This window comes from Monodon monoceros, unplaced genomic scaffold (assembly GCF_005190385.1).
Source record: "Monodon monoceros isolate NGI ecotype Baffin Bay Population unplaced genomic scaffold, NGI_Narwhal_1 Super_Scaffold_13, whole genome shotgun sequence".
NCBI classification, from domain to species: domain Eukaryota; kingdom Metazoa; phylum Chordata; class Mammalia; order Artiodactyla; family Monodontidae; genus Monodon; species Monodon monoceros.
In genome coordinates this window covers 52,450,837-52,471,044 of record NW_021703769.1, presented here as the reverse complement: position 1 = coordinate 52,471,044, position 20,208 = coordinate 52,450,837, and the positions used below count along the sequence as shown (strand labels likewise).

The window sequence follows — 20,208 nt, the reverse complement described above, 5'->3', positions numbered from 1 at the left end:
CACTCAGCAGCTGAGCTACAAGCCTGCTAACCTGGAGGTCTCTACTTAGGTTCCCTCCCAAAAGCCAAATTTCACTTTTCTAGGAGGTGTGGAGAAGGAAGATATGAAAGTTTGGAGAAGTCCAGAGTTCTGACACATTTTGGAGGAGTTCCTGTAATTGCTTGTAACCCTCAACCCCATGAGCACGAGCCTCCAGCTGCAGAGGTAATCCCCTCCCATTTGTGGAGCCCTCACTCAGTGCCAGGGGGCATACCAAGTGCTTAACACATGGGATCTCACCCTAGGAGGTGGATGCTATAGTTGTGCCCATTCCACAGATGAGGAAAACTGAGGCTCAGAGAGACAAAATGACCTGCCCACAAGCTGTTCACATAACTGAAAAGGACTGAGCGAGGACTCCACCCCAGGACTCCCCAGGCTGCTCCCCCTCCTCCCCATCTTCAGAGCTCTGATAATGCTCTTCTCCCCAGACTCATCCCAGTTGGCTTTGTATTTGTTTTTAATTAATTAATTGATTAATTAATTAATTTGGCTGCGTCGGGTCTTAGTTGTGGCATGTGGGATCTTCTCTGCGGCCTGCAGGGTCCTTCGTTGCAGTGCACAGGCTCTCTAGTTGTGGCGCGTGGACTTAGTTGCCCCACGGCATGTGGGATCTTAGTTCCCTGACCAGGGATCGAACCCACGTCCCCTGCATTGGAAGGCGGATTCTTAACCACTGGACCACCAGGGAAGTCTGGCTTTGTAGTTGTTGTATCTTTGTCTCTGACCTTAGACTATCAGCAACTTGAAGGTAGAGAGGCTTCTTTCCTCAGCATGGGTTCTATTTTGCCCAAGTGTTATATCTTCCAAAATCCTTATCAACCAGTATCTTTCAGTCCAGTCAGAATGTCCTACAAGGAAGGAGGTTAGTACCATAGAGTGTGGTACTGAGTGGACACTGACAGAGGGGCACAAAGTGGGGAGGGGGCAGGGGAGAGGGCGGCAGGGAAGGCTCTGGGAAGAGGGAATGCCAGGCTTGGGTCATTTTGAAATGAGTTTTTAAAGAGTAGCTGAAAAAAGCCATTGGAAAAGCAATCTAAGTACATATAAAAATAATATCCAAAGGAAATTTTAAAAATAAAATAAAATCCAAACACTATAAAAGAGTGTATAATGAAAATTCAGATTTCTCTCCTGAGGGGACTCATGGCTAGCAATTTGTTGTGGAAGCTTCCGGAAGTTTTCTGTGTGTATATGCACATACATTCCCTGCTTCTCCCTCACACTTTGCTGCTGGTGCCTGACTACATATATGACATCTCATTCTTTTCCAGCTACATGGTCTTCCCGGTGTAGATATGCCCTGGGTTATTTAACCACCTGACCCTGATCCCAGTGGCCAGTAGGTTGTTTGCAGGGCCTCCTCCCTGGCAACACTACTGCCATGAACGTTCCCTAAGGTAGGTTTAGCCTCCAAGGGAAAGGTAGTCAGGAGAAGGAAGGAAAAGGGTTTCCACGCAGCGTTGTGCCATAAAGCAGGGTGATGGACAGTGTTCCTCCCTGAGCCCTTTGGCTCACCTGGGGTGCAGGAAGGGGTCCTGGGTGAGCAAGCTTTGTCCACAGTTCGGGCTTCTGTAGACCCCGGGTCCCTGCGCCTGCCCAGCCTGTGTGCTGAAGCCTTGGCTCCTCCCTGACACCTGCTCCCAATGTCGGCTTGCTGGACTTGCAGTCTCTAGGTGCCGGCCAAGCCCCGTCCTAACCTCAGACTTGGGAAGTCCCTTCAGGACGGAGGGAATTGCTCAAGCCCTCGGCTGCCTTGTGAGGAACTCCCCGCCTAGGAGGGGCATCTGAGAGAGGAGCCAGGCAGAGCCAAGTTCAGAGGGGAAAGAAAGGTTAGGTTTGACTGGAAGGTCTGTTCAGGGTTCTCCACCTGAGCAGGTGGGGAGTTGCAGGCAGGATCCCTCACTCTTGACTTCTCATAAGAGGCCAGGGACCACCAGGGGCACTTGCTAAAAGTTCAGATTCCTGGGACCCTTCCTGTGCTCCCCGGTCAGGAGCTGGGGGTGTGTCAAGGCCCTGGAATCTGCATTTTAGAAACTCCCCTGGAGATCCTGAGCTGCGGCACCCCCCAGGGTCCTTTATCCTTTTTAGGTCCCCAGACCCTTTTGAAAAGTTAACAATTTGAGGTCATCAATTTATTATTATTATTACTATTATTATTAATATGTGTCGTTCCCCCTCCTTTCGAAAGGTTAACAATTTGAGGTCATCAATTTATTATTATTATTACTGTTATTATTAATATGTGTCGTTCCCCCTCCCTTAAGAGAAAGGCTCTGCTGGTTTTTTGGTTTTTCCCTTTCCTCATCAACGCAGAAGAACCAGGCAGCCAAGGCTGGGAGAGTGTTCATGTCTGTTGAATGAGTCAATGAATGAACCCATTGAAAGAGATAGACCCTCCCCCCAAAAATGCACATTTAGACACACACATTTTGAAAGCAACTGTAGGAGGATCCACAGACCCGCTTAAGCCCATCTGCAGATGCCCCCTTAGGAATAAGGTTTTCCTAAAGTCTCTGTAACGCTTCAAAACTTTGGTGGCAGGGACACCAGTGGCCTAAAGGACATTATTCTCAGATGCTCTGGGGTCTGGGACAGGAAAAGCCTGTAGGCATCAACTTCCCCACCAACCTCCTTATTTTTATTTTTATTTTTTATTTATTTTTTTGGCGGTCCACGGGCCTGTCACTGTTGTGGCCTCTCCCGTTGCGGAGCACAGGCTCCGGACACGCAGGCTCAGCGGCCATGGCTCACGGGCCTAGCCGCTCCGCTGCATGTGGGATCTTCCCGGACTGGGAAACGAATCCGTGTCCCCTGCATCGGCAGGCGGACTCTCAACCACTGCGCCACCAGGGAAGCCCCACCTCCTTATTTTTAAAATAAAAAACAGCTGGGGAAGGGACTGCCCTGAGGACTCTGGATACCCAGTGGGGACCCCTTTTTCTCTGCCTCTCAGACCTCATTGCTCCCCATTTGAGCCCTTTGGCCATAGCTTATCTCCAATGCCTTCTGGCATCTCCCGGGGGACTGTGTGTTCCTCCTTCCCAGCTGAGCTCAGAAGCCCCAGCGCCCTCCAGAGTGGTGCTGAACCCTCCCCGCTGCCAGGGCCCCACTCTGGCTCACCTCCAGACTCAGTTCACTGTCGGCTAACTGCAGCCTTCTCTACTGGCACACGGCGCAACAGGGCTACTGTCTAACCTGGACTCGTGCTGGCACAGGGTCTAACTTGGCACTTCCGGCGCTGTGCTAAGTGCTTTGTGTGAATTAACTACAGGAACCTCCTATGGGATGGAGGACAGTTGTTATCACTGTTTGACAAATAAGGAAACTGAGGTTGGGAACGGCAAGAAGCCCTGCCAAGGAGTCAGCTGACTGTAGCGGCAGGATTTGAACTCAGGCGGGCGCACTCCAGAGCTCCCTTCTCTCAATTGCCATCGACACTGCTACCACCTGAATGTAATTCGCTAGCTATCCGAGGCATAGAGACCCATCCAGTGTCTGCCACACCTGGGAGGTGGGCACCCACCTGGGTTCAGCCAACGAGAAGGGAGCGCTGATGCCCAAGAGGGGCAGCAGAGAGCCAGATGGGGCCCTCATTCAGGGGGGCGCCAGGCCCGGAGCGCGGGGGTGAGGGGGATACTGAGCACGCTCGGGAAAGTGGCCAGTGAGCCCCCGCCCGCCTGCCCAGCATCTCGAATGTCCGTGCTGGGCAGTGGGCTGTGTCCTAACAAGACCCGGTGTCCCCACCCCCAGTCCAGAGCGGACGCCCCACTCGATCTGGCCCGGCGCCGCACGAGCCTGGAAGCCCCGCCCGCCTGGTGCCCCTCCTCCGGGAAGGTAAGCACCACCTTCTTGGGAGCGGCTGGGAGAGCCAGTGGCCTGCGAGAGCCCCGCCCCCCGCGAGTAGTGACCGCGCGCCGCCGCCGCGCAGCACTCGGGGCTCCAGCGCCGCCGCTCGCTCACCTGTGCTCGCTGCTCGCCCTTTGGTGCGCGCCGGGGCCTTCGCAGCCCAGTGCCCAGACCGGCGCCGCGACCCGACGTCCCACCCGCCCACCCCGAGCGCCACCATGAACTCGCTCTTCAAGAAGAGAAGCAAAGGCAAATACAGCCCCACGGCTCGGACCCGCAGGTGAGGAGGCGCCCATGCGCAGCGCGCTTGGCGGCGCGCTGGGCCGGGATGCACCGCCCAGGTCGTGGGGGGCACAGCCGAGCCTCGAGGGCTGAGGGGGATGGGGGGGTGCGCAGGAAGCACTGCCCTGGGAGGCCCAGCGGGCTGGGAACCCAGCCAGGAGTGCACGACTCGCGGGAACGCGGGGCCCGAGGGCCACCCTTGAGCTGGGAAGCACCGCCAAGGTGGGGATGCGGATGGGCTGGGGGCGCCGAGGGAAAACACGCTATTTGGCACCGGAGAGTTCTAGGAGCCCAGAGAGCACTGGCCTGGGTGCTTAGAGGGCGAGGAACTTAGCTGGAGGTACAGGGGACCTCGGTGTTGCGGGGTCGCCCTTGCGCCAGGGGTCCTCCTGGGCCAGGAAGCACAGCCAGGGTGGAGAGTGGTGTGTCCTCTGGAGAACGCTACACCCAAGGCCGGGGAGTGGGGTGCGCAGGGGACCTAAGCATCGTCTAGGGGCGCACCCGGGCCGTGAAATTTAGCTGGAGCGTGAGGCGTTGAGTGGCGGGCGTTCACCAGTGCTTCTTGGAGAGCGCGCAGGTGCTCCTGGCGTCAGGCAGGCGGGGATGGGGGGGGCGCCTGATGGGGTTGTGCCACCTGCGGCAGCACTTCCCAGCACCTGCCATCCTGCGCTCCAGAACCTGGTCCAGGGGAACCGGTGGGTGTGGGGTCGGGTTGGGGGAACCTGGGCTGAGGCACCCCTTGTCCACCACCCGCCCCGGGGTCTGCGCATCGGCTGAGAGACGATGGGGCCTTCTCCCTCCGTGATTTCTTAGGGGCGTGGCTGCCCCCTGAAAAATCACAAAGCCCCGAAACTGGTGGCGTCTCTAAGCCTCGGGTTCTCAGGGCTGCCTGGGAAGGGAATAACGTGTCTCAATGTGTTTGCTTTGAAACGGCAGGCCACATCGGTTTTAAGCCTAATGTATTCACTTCATAACTGGAGATGCTAAGATCGAGAGTGGGGGCAGAATCAGACCCTGCCTTGTCCTCTCTCTAAGGAAAATGGGGCGGGGCCTCCTAGCTGGGAGGGAGCCTTTACCAGACTTCTCTCGACGAGGGGCTTCAGGCAGGTGGGGAACTCAGCAATTGCATAGCCCACCTGCCTGGGAGTATCCACGCCAAAGTGCCCTCACCTGAGACACCCCCTCCACCGAAAGCTGTCCCTCACTCCCTCCCAGGCCCCAGATGAAAGTGAGGACACTCTGGCCTGGGCTCCCACCCTGCCCCTGTGGTCCAGTCCAGGCAGACCTGTCTGACAGGTGCAGGCGGCCTGGGCACTGGCATGGGGAGTGTGAGCCTTCCATTTCTTTGAGTTCCAGTCCTTTCAGAAACTCCCCTGTCCTGTGACCCCACTGCCCCCTCTCTCCTTTGCATTGTTTCAAGCTCAGAGACATTTCTTCCCCTCCCCTCCCAAGATTCCCGCCCCCCACACACACACATACGTACACACAAGCCTCCCTGGTCTTTCACATCCCCAGGGAATGGGCAGGGCCCTGCGTGCTGTTCCTCTGTGGCTGAGTCCAGCTGGCTCTCAAACCCAGCTGGGGTCCCGTCCAGTCCCTGAACTGTTCTTTCAGACGTTGCACAATCAAATGCTCCGTGCCAGGCACGGAGGACTATTCTGTTCTCCCCCCACCAAGACTGGGGCCCCTCCAGTCCTTCACACACGCACACACCCACACACCAGGAGATGGGCCAGTCTCGCCCTGCCCTCTGCCTCCCCCATCCCTCAAGCTCCCCCTTCCTCCAGCTCTCCATCCATCCAGTTCCCCAAGGGCTGGGCTTGGACCTAACAAAAGTTATAATGAATCCAGACAAGCTGGGAGGGTCTTGGCCTTCCCAGCAGAGGGTGGGAAGGAAGGAATTCCCATCCTTTACAGCTTCAGGGACTCAGGGTGGCAAGGACACAGGTCCTGCCCCTCTCAATACTCCTGGCCCAAAGCAGCCACCCTCTGCCCCTGGCTGAATGACTGATCTCAGCTTAGAGATCTCTTTCTCCAGGAAGGCTTTCTGATTCTCTCCCCAAGATGGGGTGAGAGACTCTTCCATCACACCCCCGTGGCCCCGCACAGTCACAGCCCTGGGTAGGAGCCAGGTGCCCATGGTCGTACCAGCCCAGCATGTCCCTCTGCCCCTTCCCCTTGATGGGGACAAGTTCATGGACCAGATTGTGGGGTGGGGGGTTGCCTCTTGCCCAATTCTGTCAACAAGAATCTCTTGAGTGTTACCGAGTGCATAGCCCTGTACCTGTAACTCTAAGATGTGGTTGCTGGTCACAGGGTGCTGCCCCCTAAGTTATTCTTGCACCCTGAGTTTTCTGGGGCCCTCTTCCTCTGTCTGGGGGAAGGCGGGCAGGGTTGCCAGTGAGATTCAGCATTGAGGAGGCTAGGAGCTCCTCACCTCTGGTCCCAGCTCTGCTACATCTGCTGTGGGCAGAAACCTCTCTGAGCCTCAGTTTCCTTGTCTGCAAAGCAGGGATGGTGCTAATATCTTCTGCATAGAGTTGCTGGGAGGAGCACATGTAACAACGGAGAGAATGACCCCAGCACATAGGAATTACCCAGCCTGAGGGTCAGCATCCCTGTCCCCAGCAAAGGGGATCCAGGAACCAGGACTCGCGACCTTCACACCCAGCAGTCACGGGCTTTGGACTGCACAAGTGAACAGAAATTAGTGAATGGAGAGCCCCCTTGGAGAAAACCACCCCTCCCTGTTTGTCAGCCTTTTAGCAGCTGAAACTGGGTGTGAACTCAGCTGCTCTCATTGCCCTGGTTCCTAATGACAGGTATGGGAACACCTGAACTAATGACAGGGTAAGGCCTGATGGTGCAGGTCACTGAGGATAGTATCCAGCTCAGCAGGGAGGGTCTCGAGGGGCCCTGGTCCTACCGCCCTGCTTTGTGGCTGAGAGTACAGCTCCAGCCAGCCCCTGCTTCCCGGCTGTGCGACCTAGAGAGAGCTGCTTGGCCTTTCTGAGCCTCTGTTTTCTCACCTGTAGAATGGGCATAAAAGTAGTACCTGCCTGGTGATGTCGTTGGCATGAGGATTAAAAGAAATAATTCAGGGAAAGGTTGAGAATTATAGGAAGCCTCAGTCCACAGCAGCTATGATGATTATAACTATTGAATAAATTCGAATAGGCACCTACTATGTGTCTGGGATTGAGCTGGATGCCATGATGGACAGGCAGTGCACTGCACAACTCCAGGGGTACCATTCCCAGGCGGTGGGGGTGGATGTGGAAGAGACATTGACAGTGTCTCTGCACTTGATGGAATTTTGCTTAATTACTAGGATGGTTACAGGACTGTGTCGTGGTGGCGATGGGAGCCTGGTGCGGGGGGATGTAGAGCTGGACAGACGAGGTCTCCAGCCCGATGGCTCTGGTGCTCCCTGACTGGTCTGAAGTGAGGGCTGTCAGGGTTACGGGGAGACCTGGGCTATCAGGGAGGACTTCCTGGGGAGGTGTCTGCCCTGTCATTGGGAGAAATGGAGTGGTTAGATCCAGCTCTGGAGTTAGACTGAATTCTGCCTGTGTTTGATTTTGGCAAAGAAATTTGGCCTCACTGTGAGCTTCAGCTTCCCTATCTGTAAAATGGGGCTAATTTTGCCCTTCCACACAGGCCTGGGCCCCAGTAAGCACCCAACAGCCTCGCCTCGCTTCCTGAGCTCACCTGGGCACAGTCCTGCAAGAATGGCCCAGTCCTAATGGGGGGGTGCCCTATGTGGGAGGCAGGGCCCAAGGCTTTGGAGACTGGTGAAAGAGCTGCGTGTCCTCCTGGAAGCCAGCTGGGGTACCCTGGGCCTCTCGGTGGTTACAAGCATAGAGTTTGATGCCATCCAGGTTTGAGTTGAAGCCCCAGCTCTGTCTCTCCTAAGCTGTGTGACCTTGGGCAGATCAGGTAACACCTCTGAGTCTCAGTTTCCTCATCTGTGAAATGGGAGTGATGCAGGAACACCCAGCTGGTGAGGTCACTAGTGGATCAAGCAAGATAATGCATGTGATGGGCCCAGCCCCAGACCAGGGCTTACAGTGAGTGCTCAGTAAATCATGGCAGCCAATATTGGTAATCACACACTGCTGTTAAAGATGAGAGTGGTGCTAAGACCAGAGGTGACCAGGCAGCTGGTCTTCTTCCAGCAGTGGAGGCTACAGCCCAAGTGGGGCAGGAGGTCAGCTGACTCTCATTCAATCACCCCAGCATTCACATGGACCCCCACTTAAGAAGACACATGGAGGGGGACTTCCCTGGTGGCGCAGCAGTTAAGACTCTGAGCTCCCAATGCAGGGTACCCGGGTTCAACCCCTGGTCAGGGAACTAGAGCCCACATGCGTGCCGCAACTAAGAGTTCGCATGCCACAACTAAGGAGCCAGCGAGCCGCAACAAAGGAGCCCATGTGTCACAACTAAGACCTGATGCAACCAAATAAATAAATAAAATATTTTTTTAAAAAAGAAGATACATGGAGAAACTTCCCTGGCGGTCCAATGGTTAAGACTCTGGGCTTCCAATGCAGGGGGCGTGGGTTCAATCCCTGGTCACGGAACTAATCTCCCACATGCCGTTCAGCACAGTCAAAATAAAAAAGAAGAAACATGGAGAGACACTCATGCACTGATCAGTGAAGCTGGAAAGCTTGAACAGTTTGGGGGAGGGCCCTGTCAGCAAAGCCCACCTCCCACCATGTGGGTGACCAGGACCGAGTGGTCCACGCAGCCATTTCTCAACACCTACTGTGCTCCCAGCATGGCCATGGACGTTATAGCATCTCATTCTGACACCGAGCCTGCCAGGCTGGTGGTGGTGTCCCATTTCACAGAGGGTAACACTGAGGCCAATAGTAAAGGCACTCACCTTGGGCTCACAGCTCACAACTGGCTGATGCGGGGGGCTCAGGGCCCCTGGGGAGGGAAACTAGGTCTCCCCACCTGTACTTGGGGCTGGTGGCAGCTGTCTCTGGGACTGCTGCAGGCCAGATGGTGGAGTCATTGGGTTTTGTATCCCTGACTCCGCCCAGCAGCCCTTTCTGCCTCTCCTCTTTCTGGCTTTGCCCTCACTTGCCCAGTTCACTTGGCAGAAGGAACGAGACCTAGTAAATTAGATTCAGAACAGAACAATGGCTGCTAATGGTGGCATTTCAGGCACGGTCAGGGCACTCATCTGGGAGCAGGGAGTTTTGTGGGGAGAGGCTGAGCTCAATTCATACCTTTTAGGCAACACTCTAAGGAGGGTGAGGGACCTCTGGAGGGCCCTGGGGGCTGGGGGAGAAGCTGCCTTTGGGAGCGTTTCCAAGGCTCTTTGTCAAGGGAGGAGTACCCAGGAGTCCCAGCTCCCCTCCGCTCTAGGCAGGGCTGTGCGGGGCGTTGCCAGTGCCACCTGCCACTCTCCCAGCCTGCCTGCCCCGGCCTGTCTCAGGAGTGCGAAGACAGAAATGGTCCTTGTTCTTTGTTCTCTCTGCTTTTGATGGGTCTTCTGTCTTCCATCCTCCTGAGCCTGGGGAGGGAGGCCCCAGGTGCCCCTTCCTGCTTCCAGGCAGGTGGAGCCCTTCCCTTTCCTGCATGGGAGGGCCTGAGCAGAGAGTCCCCTGTCCCATCCCCCATCTTCTGTGTGCTCCATAAACAGGCTGCAAGGGCTTCCTTGGCACGGTGGTTAAGAATCCGCCTGCCAATTCAGGGGACACGGGTTCGAGCCCGGGTCCGGGAAGATCCCACATGCCACGGAGCAACTAAGCCCGTGCACCACAACTACTGAGCCTGCGCTCTAGAGCCCATGTGCCACAACTACTGAGCCCACGTGCCACAACTACTGACACCCGTGCGCCTAGAGCCCGTGCTCCGCAACAAGAGAAGCCACCGCAATGAGAAGCCCATAAACCGCAACAAAGAGTGGCCCCTGCTCACCGCAGCTAGAGAAAGCCCACGTGCAGCAGTGAAGACCCAACACAGCCAAAAATTAAATAAATAAATAAATTTATTTATTTATCTTTTTAAAAAATGGAGGACAAGCCAGAGGTTTCTGGATGGAGAGACACAAAGGGAGAGTCTCAGAAGTGGGGGAGGGGACAACAGGACAGGAACTGGGAAAGGTGTGAACACATGACAGCCTCTGAGGTTGAGTCCTAGCTTGGAACAACCTCCCTAAATTATGATTGTATTGTCTTTGTTAGATAATATTACCCTCATCTGTCTTTTCCAGGTGAGGCTCAGAGTTTCAGAGTCTCAGCTGCTATGAGCTGGGAGCAGGCGAGCTGGCTGGTAGGGTGTCCCAGCTGGTCGCCAGCCCATCCTTTCCTGGGCAGAGGGTTTGTCAGGTCTTATATGATAAATGCACAATGGGCCGCTCGCTGGCCAGTAGCTCCACCCCATCAAGGCCTGCTGACCCTGGAAGGCTGAGCAGCTGCAGTAAAACAGTCATGTGCAGAATTCTTTGCTGCGCCAGCAGCCTGGGCTCAGATTTCAGACTCATGGCTTTTAAGGTTTTCACTTCTCCATCCCGGGCGTGGAGACTTTTTGGTTCTAGTTGAAGGTTGAGGAAGGATTCTGAGTTTATGCCACCAAGAACAGAGAGGGCTGCAGTCCTGCTACTCCGGATAAGGAGCTTGACTCTTCTCAACTATAAACTGGGCAACAAAACCCCCATGTTACTGAGAGGGAAGCTGAAGCTAAAGGCAGGGATTGAGGGCTTGGTGGGTAGAATAGAAACAGCCTGGGTTTGGGAGATGCAGACCTGACTTCCAGGTCCAGCTGTGCCTCTTGTCAGCTGTGCTGCTGGCCACATTCCTGCCCCACTCTGGGCTTCATGAAGGCAGGGACTTTGCAGGCTGTGTGGTCACTGCCACATCCCTGGAATGATGCCTAGCACACAGCAGGTGCTCAGTAAGCAGTGGTGGGAGGTCTGTTTTGAATCTGCAAATCAGAGGTGTGTAGGATAATGGAGAGAACTGGACGTGACATGTGTGAAGCATCAGGCACATAGTAGGTGCTTCATAAACCAAGGCCAGTACTCCTTGTCCACTGGTCTCAAACCCGGAATGATGTCGTAACAGCTGGGAGTGTTGAGATTGGCTTGAGCCCCATTTAAACCTTGCAGAAATCTCCAAGACACGCCTTGGTGTTACCCAAAGTGGCTTGAACTTCTGTGTGTGTGTCTGTAATGAGAGCCCAAAAGCACACACTTTTGGGGAGGTCTTCCCTGGGCAGAAACAGATTGGGCCATGAAACGGAGCCGGAGTTACTACACCAGCAGCCCTCTCACTTTAGAACCTACTTCCCCAGGATTAACAGACAGTAAATTCCTCCACACCCAGCTAATTACCATGGAAGTTTCTAGTAGGGAGCCTATCAGTCAGTTGACCAGTCAATCTGGTATTTGTTGGGTGCTTCCTGGGTATTGCTTTCTACAAGACTTCCTTCCTGCAGAGACCTGGGGATTCTTCCTCAATCTGCTCCCCTAACCCTGTAACACAAGACCGTGGTTCATTCCCTTGTTCCCAGCCCTGCCTGTACGTTAGAATCATCTGAGCTTTGAAGGTGATGCCCAGGTCCTCTTGCAGGCCAGTCAAGTCAGAATCAATGAAGCAGGGCCCAGACTTCAGTCTTTTGATGTGCAGCCATCAAATCCCATGTTTTCACTGATTGCCTTAAGTATATGAGCAATATAACTTGTCCATAGAGTTATATGCACCTTGCTCTTCCTTTAAAAGAGCTAAAGCAGCAGTCGCCTAGTCTGTCGCACTCTCTTCTTTTATTCTCAACCTTACTGTGTTATTTTGTTTTAGGTACATGCCTTATAAAATGGCATAGAGCTGGCTTTTTTTTTTTTTTGTCTTCCTGTTCTCACCTGAGAGTCTTATTTTTAGCAGGTGAATTTAACTCATGCACATTTATTGTAATGAATGATGTGTTTGGACCTACTCCTGCCATATTATTTTGTATTTCCTATTATCATGCTTTCTCTTTGTTTCCTTCTTGCTCTTTCCCTGCATTTTATTGGACTGAGCTGTATTTTCACAATTAAGTTAGGATACAAGGCCTAAATGGGGCAGAATGGATGAAAATACCCTGACCCAGGCAATCTGAATCTTTAGAATTACAGTTATTGGGGTGCTTTTCTTAATCCTGCCTATTAGACCGTAAACTTCTGGACAATAAGGACTTACTTATCTTTTGGTGGGGGCTCTTTCATAGCCCTTAATTCCAGGCCTTGCATAGGCTTGGGGCTCAATAAATAGGTGTTGAATTGAGCAAACATTTTATATATATATTTATTTATTTATTTTTGGCTGCATTGGGTCTTTGTTGCCACATGCGGGCTTTTCTCTAGTTGCAGTGAGGGGAGTCTACTCTTCGTTACGGTGCGCGGGCTTCTCATTGCAGTGACTTTTCTTGTTGCGGAACATGGGCTCTAGGCGCACAGGCTTCAGTAGTTGTGGCATGACTTGGTAATGGAGAAGGGCTTATCCCCAGGGCCTGTAAGAGGGGCAGAGAGAGGACAAGGATTTGGGGGTGGGGGTGAAAATTTATTCAGCATTTACTGAATATCTAGAAATATTGACGATCTGAAAAACTGGCGGGGGGGTGGCAGCAGTCACCAGCATAAACGCTGACCTTCTGGCTCCAGGGAATTCTCCCTTCCTCCCCAGGCTCAGCTTCTTTATCTGTACTGCAAGCAATAATAGTACCAACCTTGATGATGGGTTGTTAGGATCAAAGCAGGACTGCGTGTCGGCGCTGGGGCAAGGCGTAGCCCAGGGAGGGGTTTCTTCATACCATTTCCTTCTCCGCAATGGCCCGTTCAGAGGGACAGGCTGGGAGCCCCTTGTGGTGACATCTTAGGAGAATGACTCACCCTCAGCTACCGCCACTGATTGTTACTCAACCACTGGGTTTAATTATACTGATAAAGATGCCAACAAGATGTAAATCATCACGCCTCCCCTGGGTGGTGCACGCCTTGCTGCTTTGTCCCGCCTCCCCAATATCTCCCGTCACTTTGTGGAATAGTATTGACATCCCCCATGTTCTGAGGAGATGGCTCTGGCACCTGTTCAAATCTTGGCGTTATCACTTTTCAACTGTGTGACCTTGGGCAGGTTTCTTAACCCGTTTGAGCCTCAATTATCTTCATCTGGAAAATGGAGAGATAAGAATTGTTTACGTGCTATAAAATGTCTGCTCAATTCAATACCTATTTATTGAGCACCAAGCCTGTGCAAGGCCTCGAATTAAAGGCTACAGAAGGGCCAACCCAAGAGATGAGTAAATCCTTTTTGTCCAAAAGTTTATAACCTAATACACGGAATTAAGAAAAGCGCCCCAATTACTATAAGGGTGCCCTTCTCCCAGGGCTGCGAGATTTCAGCAGATGTTGCAGGAAAGGGCTGAGTGGGTGATGGGCATCTAGTGAGTCCTCTCAGTGTTTGGTTGTTCATATTCAGCAATCATTTCTTGCACCTACTGTGTGTGCCTTTGTGGCAGGGGCAGGGCAGGTGTCCTGGAGTGATAGCCTTCGCTCTCTCAGCCAGGCAGTGTTTAAAGGAGGTGGAGGCTGGGAGCCACCTAGACCCCAAGATGAGCTTGGAGGTTGCCTGGGAGCCGCTTAGGGCCTGGCTGGCCCTGGAGGCAGCCTGCCTACATGGCAAGTAGGAGGCCATACCCCTTCTCTGGGCTCTAGGAGGGGCGAGGCTGGGGAGGCTGGTTCCTGGGAGAGGTGTGGGCTCCTGTGCATTCCAGGCATTCCGAGACTGATCCTCCCCGCTGGCACCTACAGAGACAGAATTAACCCCAAAAGGGAGGAACCGTGGACATGATCAAGGGCCAGAACATGGGGATTGACTCAGGCCTGGAAGGTGAGGTGGCCCTGGCCAGGGAGGAAGGGCCGTCCCCATCAGACACACTCTTAACCTGCCAGTTCCCATCTCGACACCTGGAAAGAGAAAGCAAGTTGGGCTGTGACCGACGGGGTGGGGGTTATGGCAGAGCTGTGGCCTCTCCGTGGTGTCTGGGGTGTGAGCTGTTCCCTGGAGTGGCAGGTCAGGAAAGAGGCTGTTCTCTCAGGCAGGAGGGAGGGATGGCTGGAGCAGGTCACGTCCCCCTGGCTCTGCCCCATGGCCATGGGCAAGGATGCTACAGCTCCGGTGGCCTGGGAAAGGGTGTGGGGCTGTGGTCTGTGTGCCCTGGCACTGCACAACCAGGCACCATGCTCTGATCGGCACAGCTGGGAGCCCTGGATTGTTTTGAAGTCAGGCAGCCAGAGACCCATAGATGAAACCTGGCCTTGGGCAGGTGTCTGGCCAGCCTGTGTGGGTCTGGTGGGAGAGTGGCAGGAAATGACCTTTTATTACATGTCCCTAGGTACCAGGCACTAAGTGAAGTGGATAGATGCTCTGAGCATCTATCAGCTTCATTATGGCAGAACTGATGGGCTGCAGTCACTATGAGCTTAGAGCAAAGCGGTCCAGAGGCCCCAGAACCACCCAGAACTGTGCTGTCCTATTTGTTAACCACCAGCCACATGAGATGTGCTTAGAACAAACTGAGATGTCCTGCAAGTGTACACCACATGCCAGACATTGAGGAACTTACTATGAAAAAAAGAATGTAAACTATCTCACTAATAACGTTCTATTCACTAGCTGTCAAAATAACATTTTAGCTATATGTGGTTAAATAAAATAGTGTATAAAAGTTAAGTTCATCTGTTTCTTTTTATGTTTTTCATGTGGCTACTAGGAAGACTTAACTACAAATATACTCATATTCTGTTTTTATTGGGCAGCGATGGCCTTGAAAGCAAAGTGACATAGTGCCGACCCCACCCGCTTCTGTTTGCTACCCGGTCAGTAGATGCAATAACCTCATTGTGCGGACAAGGAAATTAAGGGTAGGCAGGTAAAACAAACCTGAGCCTTTGTGGTGTGACAGCCACGTCCAAGGTCCAGAGTGCTTTACAAGGATCATCTCCTTGAATTGTCTCAACCCTCTGGGTGGGGCTGATTCTTATACTCATTTTGCAGATGAGAAAACCGAGGCACAGAGAGACTAAGGAACCTGCCCGAGCCCAAACTCAGTCTACGTTCTTTCCCTGGTCCAGGCTGACTCAGTTTCCCTCCCTGCAGGCAGGATGGAGAGGGATGGGCCAGTTGGTGCAGGGTGACCAGGAGAGGGAGAGCTAAAGGCAGCAAAGGTTGGGGCGGGAGAGGCAGGTCCTGGGCAGGAGAGCGAGCTCTCTTCTGAGAGTGTTTGGGAGCATTGGCAAGTTTGAGGCCGGACAATGGCGAGATCTGGTTGCATCGTTGAAAGATCTCTGATAAATGTGCCAAAGCTGGCTGGGGGCAGCGAGAGTCAGGGTGCAAGGAGATGGTTGGGGGTGGCTATTGGCATTGGTCCAGGTGAGAGATGATGCGCTTGATCAAGGTGAAGACCTTAGGGCCCGAGAGAGGATGGGAGCACAGGGCTCTGTTCCTAGGTGGAAGCAGGAGAGGGAGAGGCAGGGATCTGGGGTGGTTCTTGGTGTTCTGCTTAAACGACCTGGTAGATGAGGCCTCCCCACCCTTCCGTCCTGTGGTTTCCCGGATGCAGACAGGGGAGAGTTCTCAGAGCAGCAAAACTCATGGTAGAAACACCCTGAACCTCTCAAATCCCCAAACCTAGTGACCTGATCCTTAGTCCAAACTCAAGGTGGTTGGGCCTGGGAGCCGCGTCCTCCTTGCAGCCTCATTACCCTTATACGTGCATGGCCTCTCCCTGCAGGAATCGGAGGAGACATTTCCAAATATTGAGGTTACTTGTGAATTCTCCACGCCCGGGAGAGGTGACATCCACAAGGTGGAAGCAGAGTGCGTCTGGGCTTGCACAAGGATCGGTGTGGATGGTGTGGGTGGCCTGGGGTCTTTTTTTAGCTCTCCGTACCCGTGGGTTCTCACATGGAGCCTTAGCTGCTGGCCTTTATCTGCTCCTTAAAAGGAGCCCAAATCCCTGGGTGGTGACTCGGGGTGGAAGCAGAGAACCCCGGGCTCCCTCCGAGGCAGCACTTTGTATTCTCTCTCTCTTTTTTTTTTTATAAATGTATTTATTTATTTTTGGCTGTGTTGGGTCTTCGTTGCTACATGCAGGCTTTCTCTAGTTACGGCGAACTGGGGCTACTCTTCGTCGCGATGCGCGGGCTTCTCATTACAGTGGCTTCTCTTGTTGCAGAGCTCGGGCTCTAGGCGCACGGGCTTCAGTAGTCGTGGCATGCAGGCTCAGTAGTTGTGGCTCATGGGCTCTAGAGTGCAGGCTCAGCACAGGCTTAGTTGCTCCACGGCATGTGGGATCTTCCCAGACCAGGGCTCGAACGCGTGTCCCCTGCATTGGCAGGTGGATTCTTAACCACTCTGCCACTAGGGAAGTCCTCTATCTGCTCTCTCAATTAACTGCCCCAGCCCTGAGGGGTGTGGACTGCCATGACCCCCAGTGACAGATGGGGAACCTGAGGCTCAGAAAGGCTAAGTAACTGACAGTTTAACAAGGACTGTGTCAGGATCTGAATCTAGGCTGCCTGCCATTGGTCTGGGTGCTTAACCACCAGGTTATACTGCAGTACAGCTATATCGTGGGAAAGGGCCAGGGGCTCCCCACACAAACTATAGCAAGAAGAAGTGACTAGTGGTGGGTGGGGCTGAGGGTCCTCCGAGACGCCTGTGTTCTCTTTCTTTTTGCTCCATATGGAGCATCTACAGAGTCTGGGTGACCTGGAGTGCCACCTCTGTCCTCACTTCTCTAGTTGGCATCCCTGCTGGCCCGCTGACCAGACCACAGCCTGTCCTGGGCTGCCCCCTGGACATCACAGCACTGGGTTCCAGCCCCAGCTCCTCACTCTGCAGCTGACCTCTTGGGCTGTGAGTGGCCACCTGCAAAGCAGGTCGGGCTGTGGTTATTGAGTTTCTAACTCCCGGTGACGGAGAGAGCGTACCCGATGCCACTTGAGGCTCCCAGGCCGTCTCCCCACAGTTCCAACGCTCAGAGTACATCCTGAGATACAAAGAGACGTCTGTTCCAGGCTGGTGCCTGTGGGCTCAGACCCAGAAAACAACTCTTTGTCCCCAAGTGTCCTCAAACCCACCCCGGGGCTCTGAGGCAGCCCCCCGGGTGGCCTGCACCCCGTTTTCCCTCCTCTTACAAGGAGTCTCATACGCAGACCAGGCCAAGTAAATGGGGCCCCTTGTTGTGCCTTAGATGGTACCTGGACCCTCGCCAGACTCCAACTTCCTCAGCCCTGGAAAAGAAAACAAAGGCAGGTTCTCTGGAGAAACAGCCCCAGTCTGCTGGGTGTGACCATACCTGGCTTATGAAACCCACTCGCATCCCCTGACTGCAGCCTGGGCTGGGCTGAGAGGGCTGTTTCTGGGGACAGCCTAGTCTTGGGTCCCCGTCAGCTTTTACCAGATGGGGTGTCAGGCCACAGCACCCACTGCCCTACCTGTCCAGGTGGGCATCCTGGACACACCATCACCCAGAAGCATCCATTCCTATAGGATTTTGCTGGAAAACCTGGAAATCTAGAAGGAACCTTTTTGTAGAAAACTGAGCTATGAACTTTGTTCCGCCTCCCCAGTTCCCCCCAATGCCCTCTTTCTGTTCCAGGACCCCAGGTTGCATTTAGTCGTCAGGTCTGTCATCTAACCCTTAGTCTGGTCTTTTGTGACCTTGATACTTTTGAAGAGGTCTGGTCAGGTGTTTTGTAGACCGTCCCTCAATTTGCGTTTGTCTGCTGGCTCCCAGCGATGACATGGAGGTTTTGCATTATTGAGGAGGATTCCAAGAGAGTGCCGTGTCCTCCATTTAGACGCACCTTCTCCCTGGTATTGTTCACCTTGCCGTCCCCAGCGCTGTGAAGTTACTGATTTTTATTTTTATTTATTTTTATAAGAATTTTTTTTAACATTTACTTCTATTTAAAATTTTTTATTTATTTAAAAATTATTTATTTATTTATTTATTTATGGCTGTGTTGGGTCTTCATTGCTGCTTGCAGGCTTTCTCTAGTTGTGGCGAGCAGGGGCTACTCTTTGTTGTGGTGCATGGGCTTCAGTAGGTGTGGCACACGAGCTCTAGAGCGCAGGCTCAGTAGTTGTGGCACACGGGCTTAGTTGCTCCGCGGCACATGCGATCTTCCCAGACCAGGGATTGAACCCGTGTCCCCTGCATTGGCAGGTGGATTCTTAACCACTGCACCACCGGGGAAGCCCCCAAGTTACTGTTTTTTTAGAAGGAACCTATTTAACAGGACCAGGCGCCACTGGCAAGAAGGGGTTCCCAGAAGAGAAAGGGGGTCCACAGGCAGAGCCCCATGCACAGATCAGGGAGCAATGTAAGGGCTCAGTCTCATTTGAATGGCAAGCCCTGCAGGGAGTAAAAGTGCAATGAATAGGTGTTTCATGAATAGTCTTTGTCACCATTTATGGGGCCCCTGCGCTAGGTGATTAGAATGGATATTTGGTTTTGTTTTCTTATTTTTTATTGTAGTGTAGTTGATTTACCATGTTGTTAGTTTCTGCTGTACAGCATAAGTATTTGTTGAGTGTCTCCTGTGCGCCAGGCACTGTTTTAGGCGCTGGTAAAACCGGTGACACTCCACTCATGAGCTTACATGATGTCTAATCTGCTTATGGGCCCCCAGAGGCTGCTCCCAACCTCCAGCTCAGTCCTTGAACCCCAAAGTGGTCTTTGAAGCTTGAGATTCTGGTGTTTCCAGAAGTGACCCTGACCCTCCCTGCCCACCTCACTTACCTAGATAGGATGTATCTTGCCCATTTGACAGATGATAAAACCGAGGCCCAGAAATGTTAAGTACCTCCTCTAAGGTTACACAAATGGATTTGAACCCTGTCTGACTAAGGACACTGGCTGCCCACCGTGTGACCTTGGGTGGGTGCGTTCGCTTCTGAGGGCCTCAGTTTGCTCACATATGTAATAAGCAGGTGGGGCTGGATGACTTCGGATGCACTACCAGTGCCCATGGTCACTGCCCGCAGCCCCTGTGTCCATGTTAAACTTCTGAGTAAGTGGAGGGAGGCTGGGCGTGTCCCTCTCTCAGCCTGTCACTTAGAGCTGCTTCCCTGGTCCCTTCCCTTCTCTGGGTGGGTGAGGGCACCTCGGCTTTTCTGGCTCAGCCAGGAGATTTTCATCTCCGTGGGTGGGACCAGACTCAGAAGAGGTTGCTAGGGAAGGGCTGTATCTGGGCCTCTATCAGTCGGGCGGGCTGACAGCACCCTGGTGTGGCGTCTGGCTGCCTTAGTGTGGCTCATTAGCCAGATGAAAAGCTGGACCGGCCCAGCCAGTTCCCAGCCCTCTTGGGATCTGCACCCCCTCTCTGCGGGTTCCCAACCCGCCCACATTCCTATACTCCTGGTGTGCGGCTCTGCAGCTCTCAAGGGGACACACATTTGCTCCCATGGCCAGCTAGAAGGCAGGAGGAATGCAGGACCCTTTGGGGCCACTCATTCAGGACTCCAAACCCAAAAGGCAAAAGTGCTGAGACTGTTCTCCAGAGGCCTGGATTGGAATCCCAGCTCCACCCTGCTTTCTGGCAGTGAGACTGTGGTCAAGTTATCTAATGGCTCTGTGCACGCAGAACAGTGCTACTTCAGAGGGTGGTAGGATTAATGAGCTAATCTATATGTGATTTGCTTAGCACCAGCCGGGCACGTGGTCATCCCTCTGTGAGTGTTTAACTAGCATCTTCCAGGCAGCTGGGCATAACCCAGAGCTGGCCCAGCCTCCATGGAAAACAGGATAAAAAGGCAGGGACCACTCGAGGTGGTGAGGGAAGAAGAAACAAACCCCTATCACTTACAAATGGCACTTGCCAATGTTTTCGATAACAGCTTTATTGAGATATAACTCACATATCATATAATTCACTCATTTAAAATGTACAATTCAGCCGTTCTGAGTATATTCACAGAATTATACAACCATCACCATAATCAATTTTAGAACATTTCATCCCCTTAAAAA

General features: G+C 53.3%; 1 protein-coding gene across 1 annotated transcript in view; it reads left to right on the top strand.

The window, feature by feature from the left end:
• Positions 1–4,066: 4,066 nt before the first annotated feature.
• The window catches only part of PPL (periplakin), a 42,972-nt gene continuing 26,830 nt past the window's right edge, over positions 4,067–20,208 (top strand). The window contains exon 1 of the mRNA XM_029219893.1: positions 4,067–4,168. Within this exon, the coding sequence (XP_029075726.1) occupies positions 4,107–4,168 (62 nt within the window). The 5' untranslated portion in view covers positions 4,067–4,106. The remainder of the gene's footprint in view (positions 4,169–20,208) is intronic.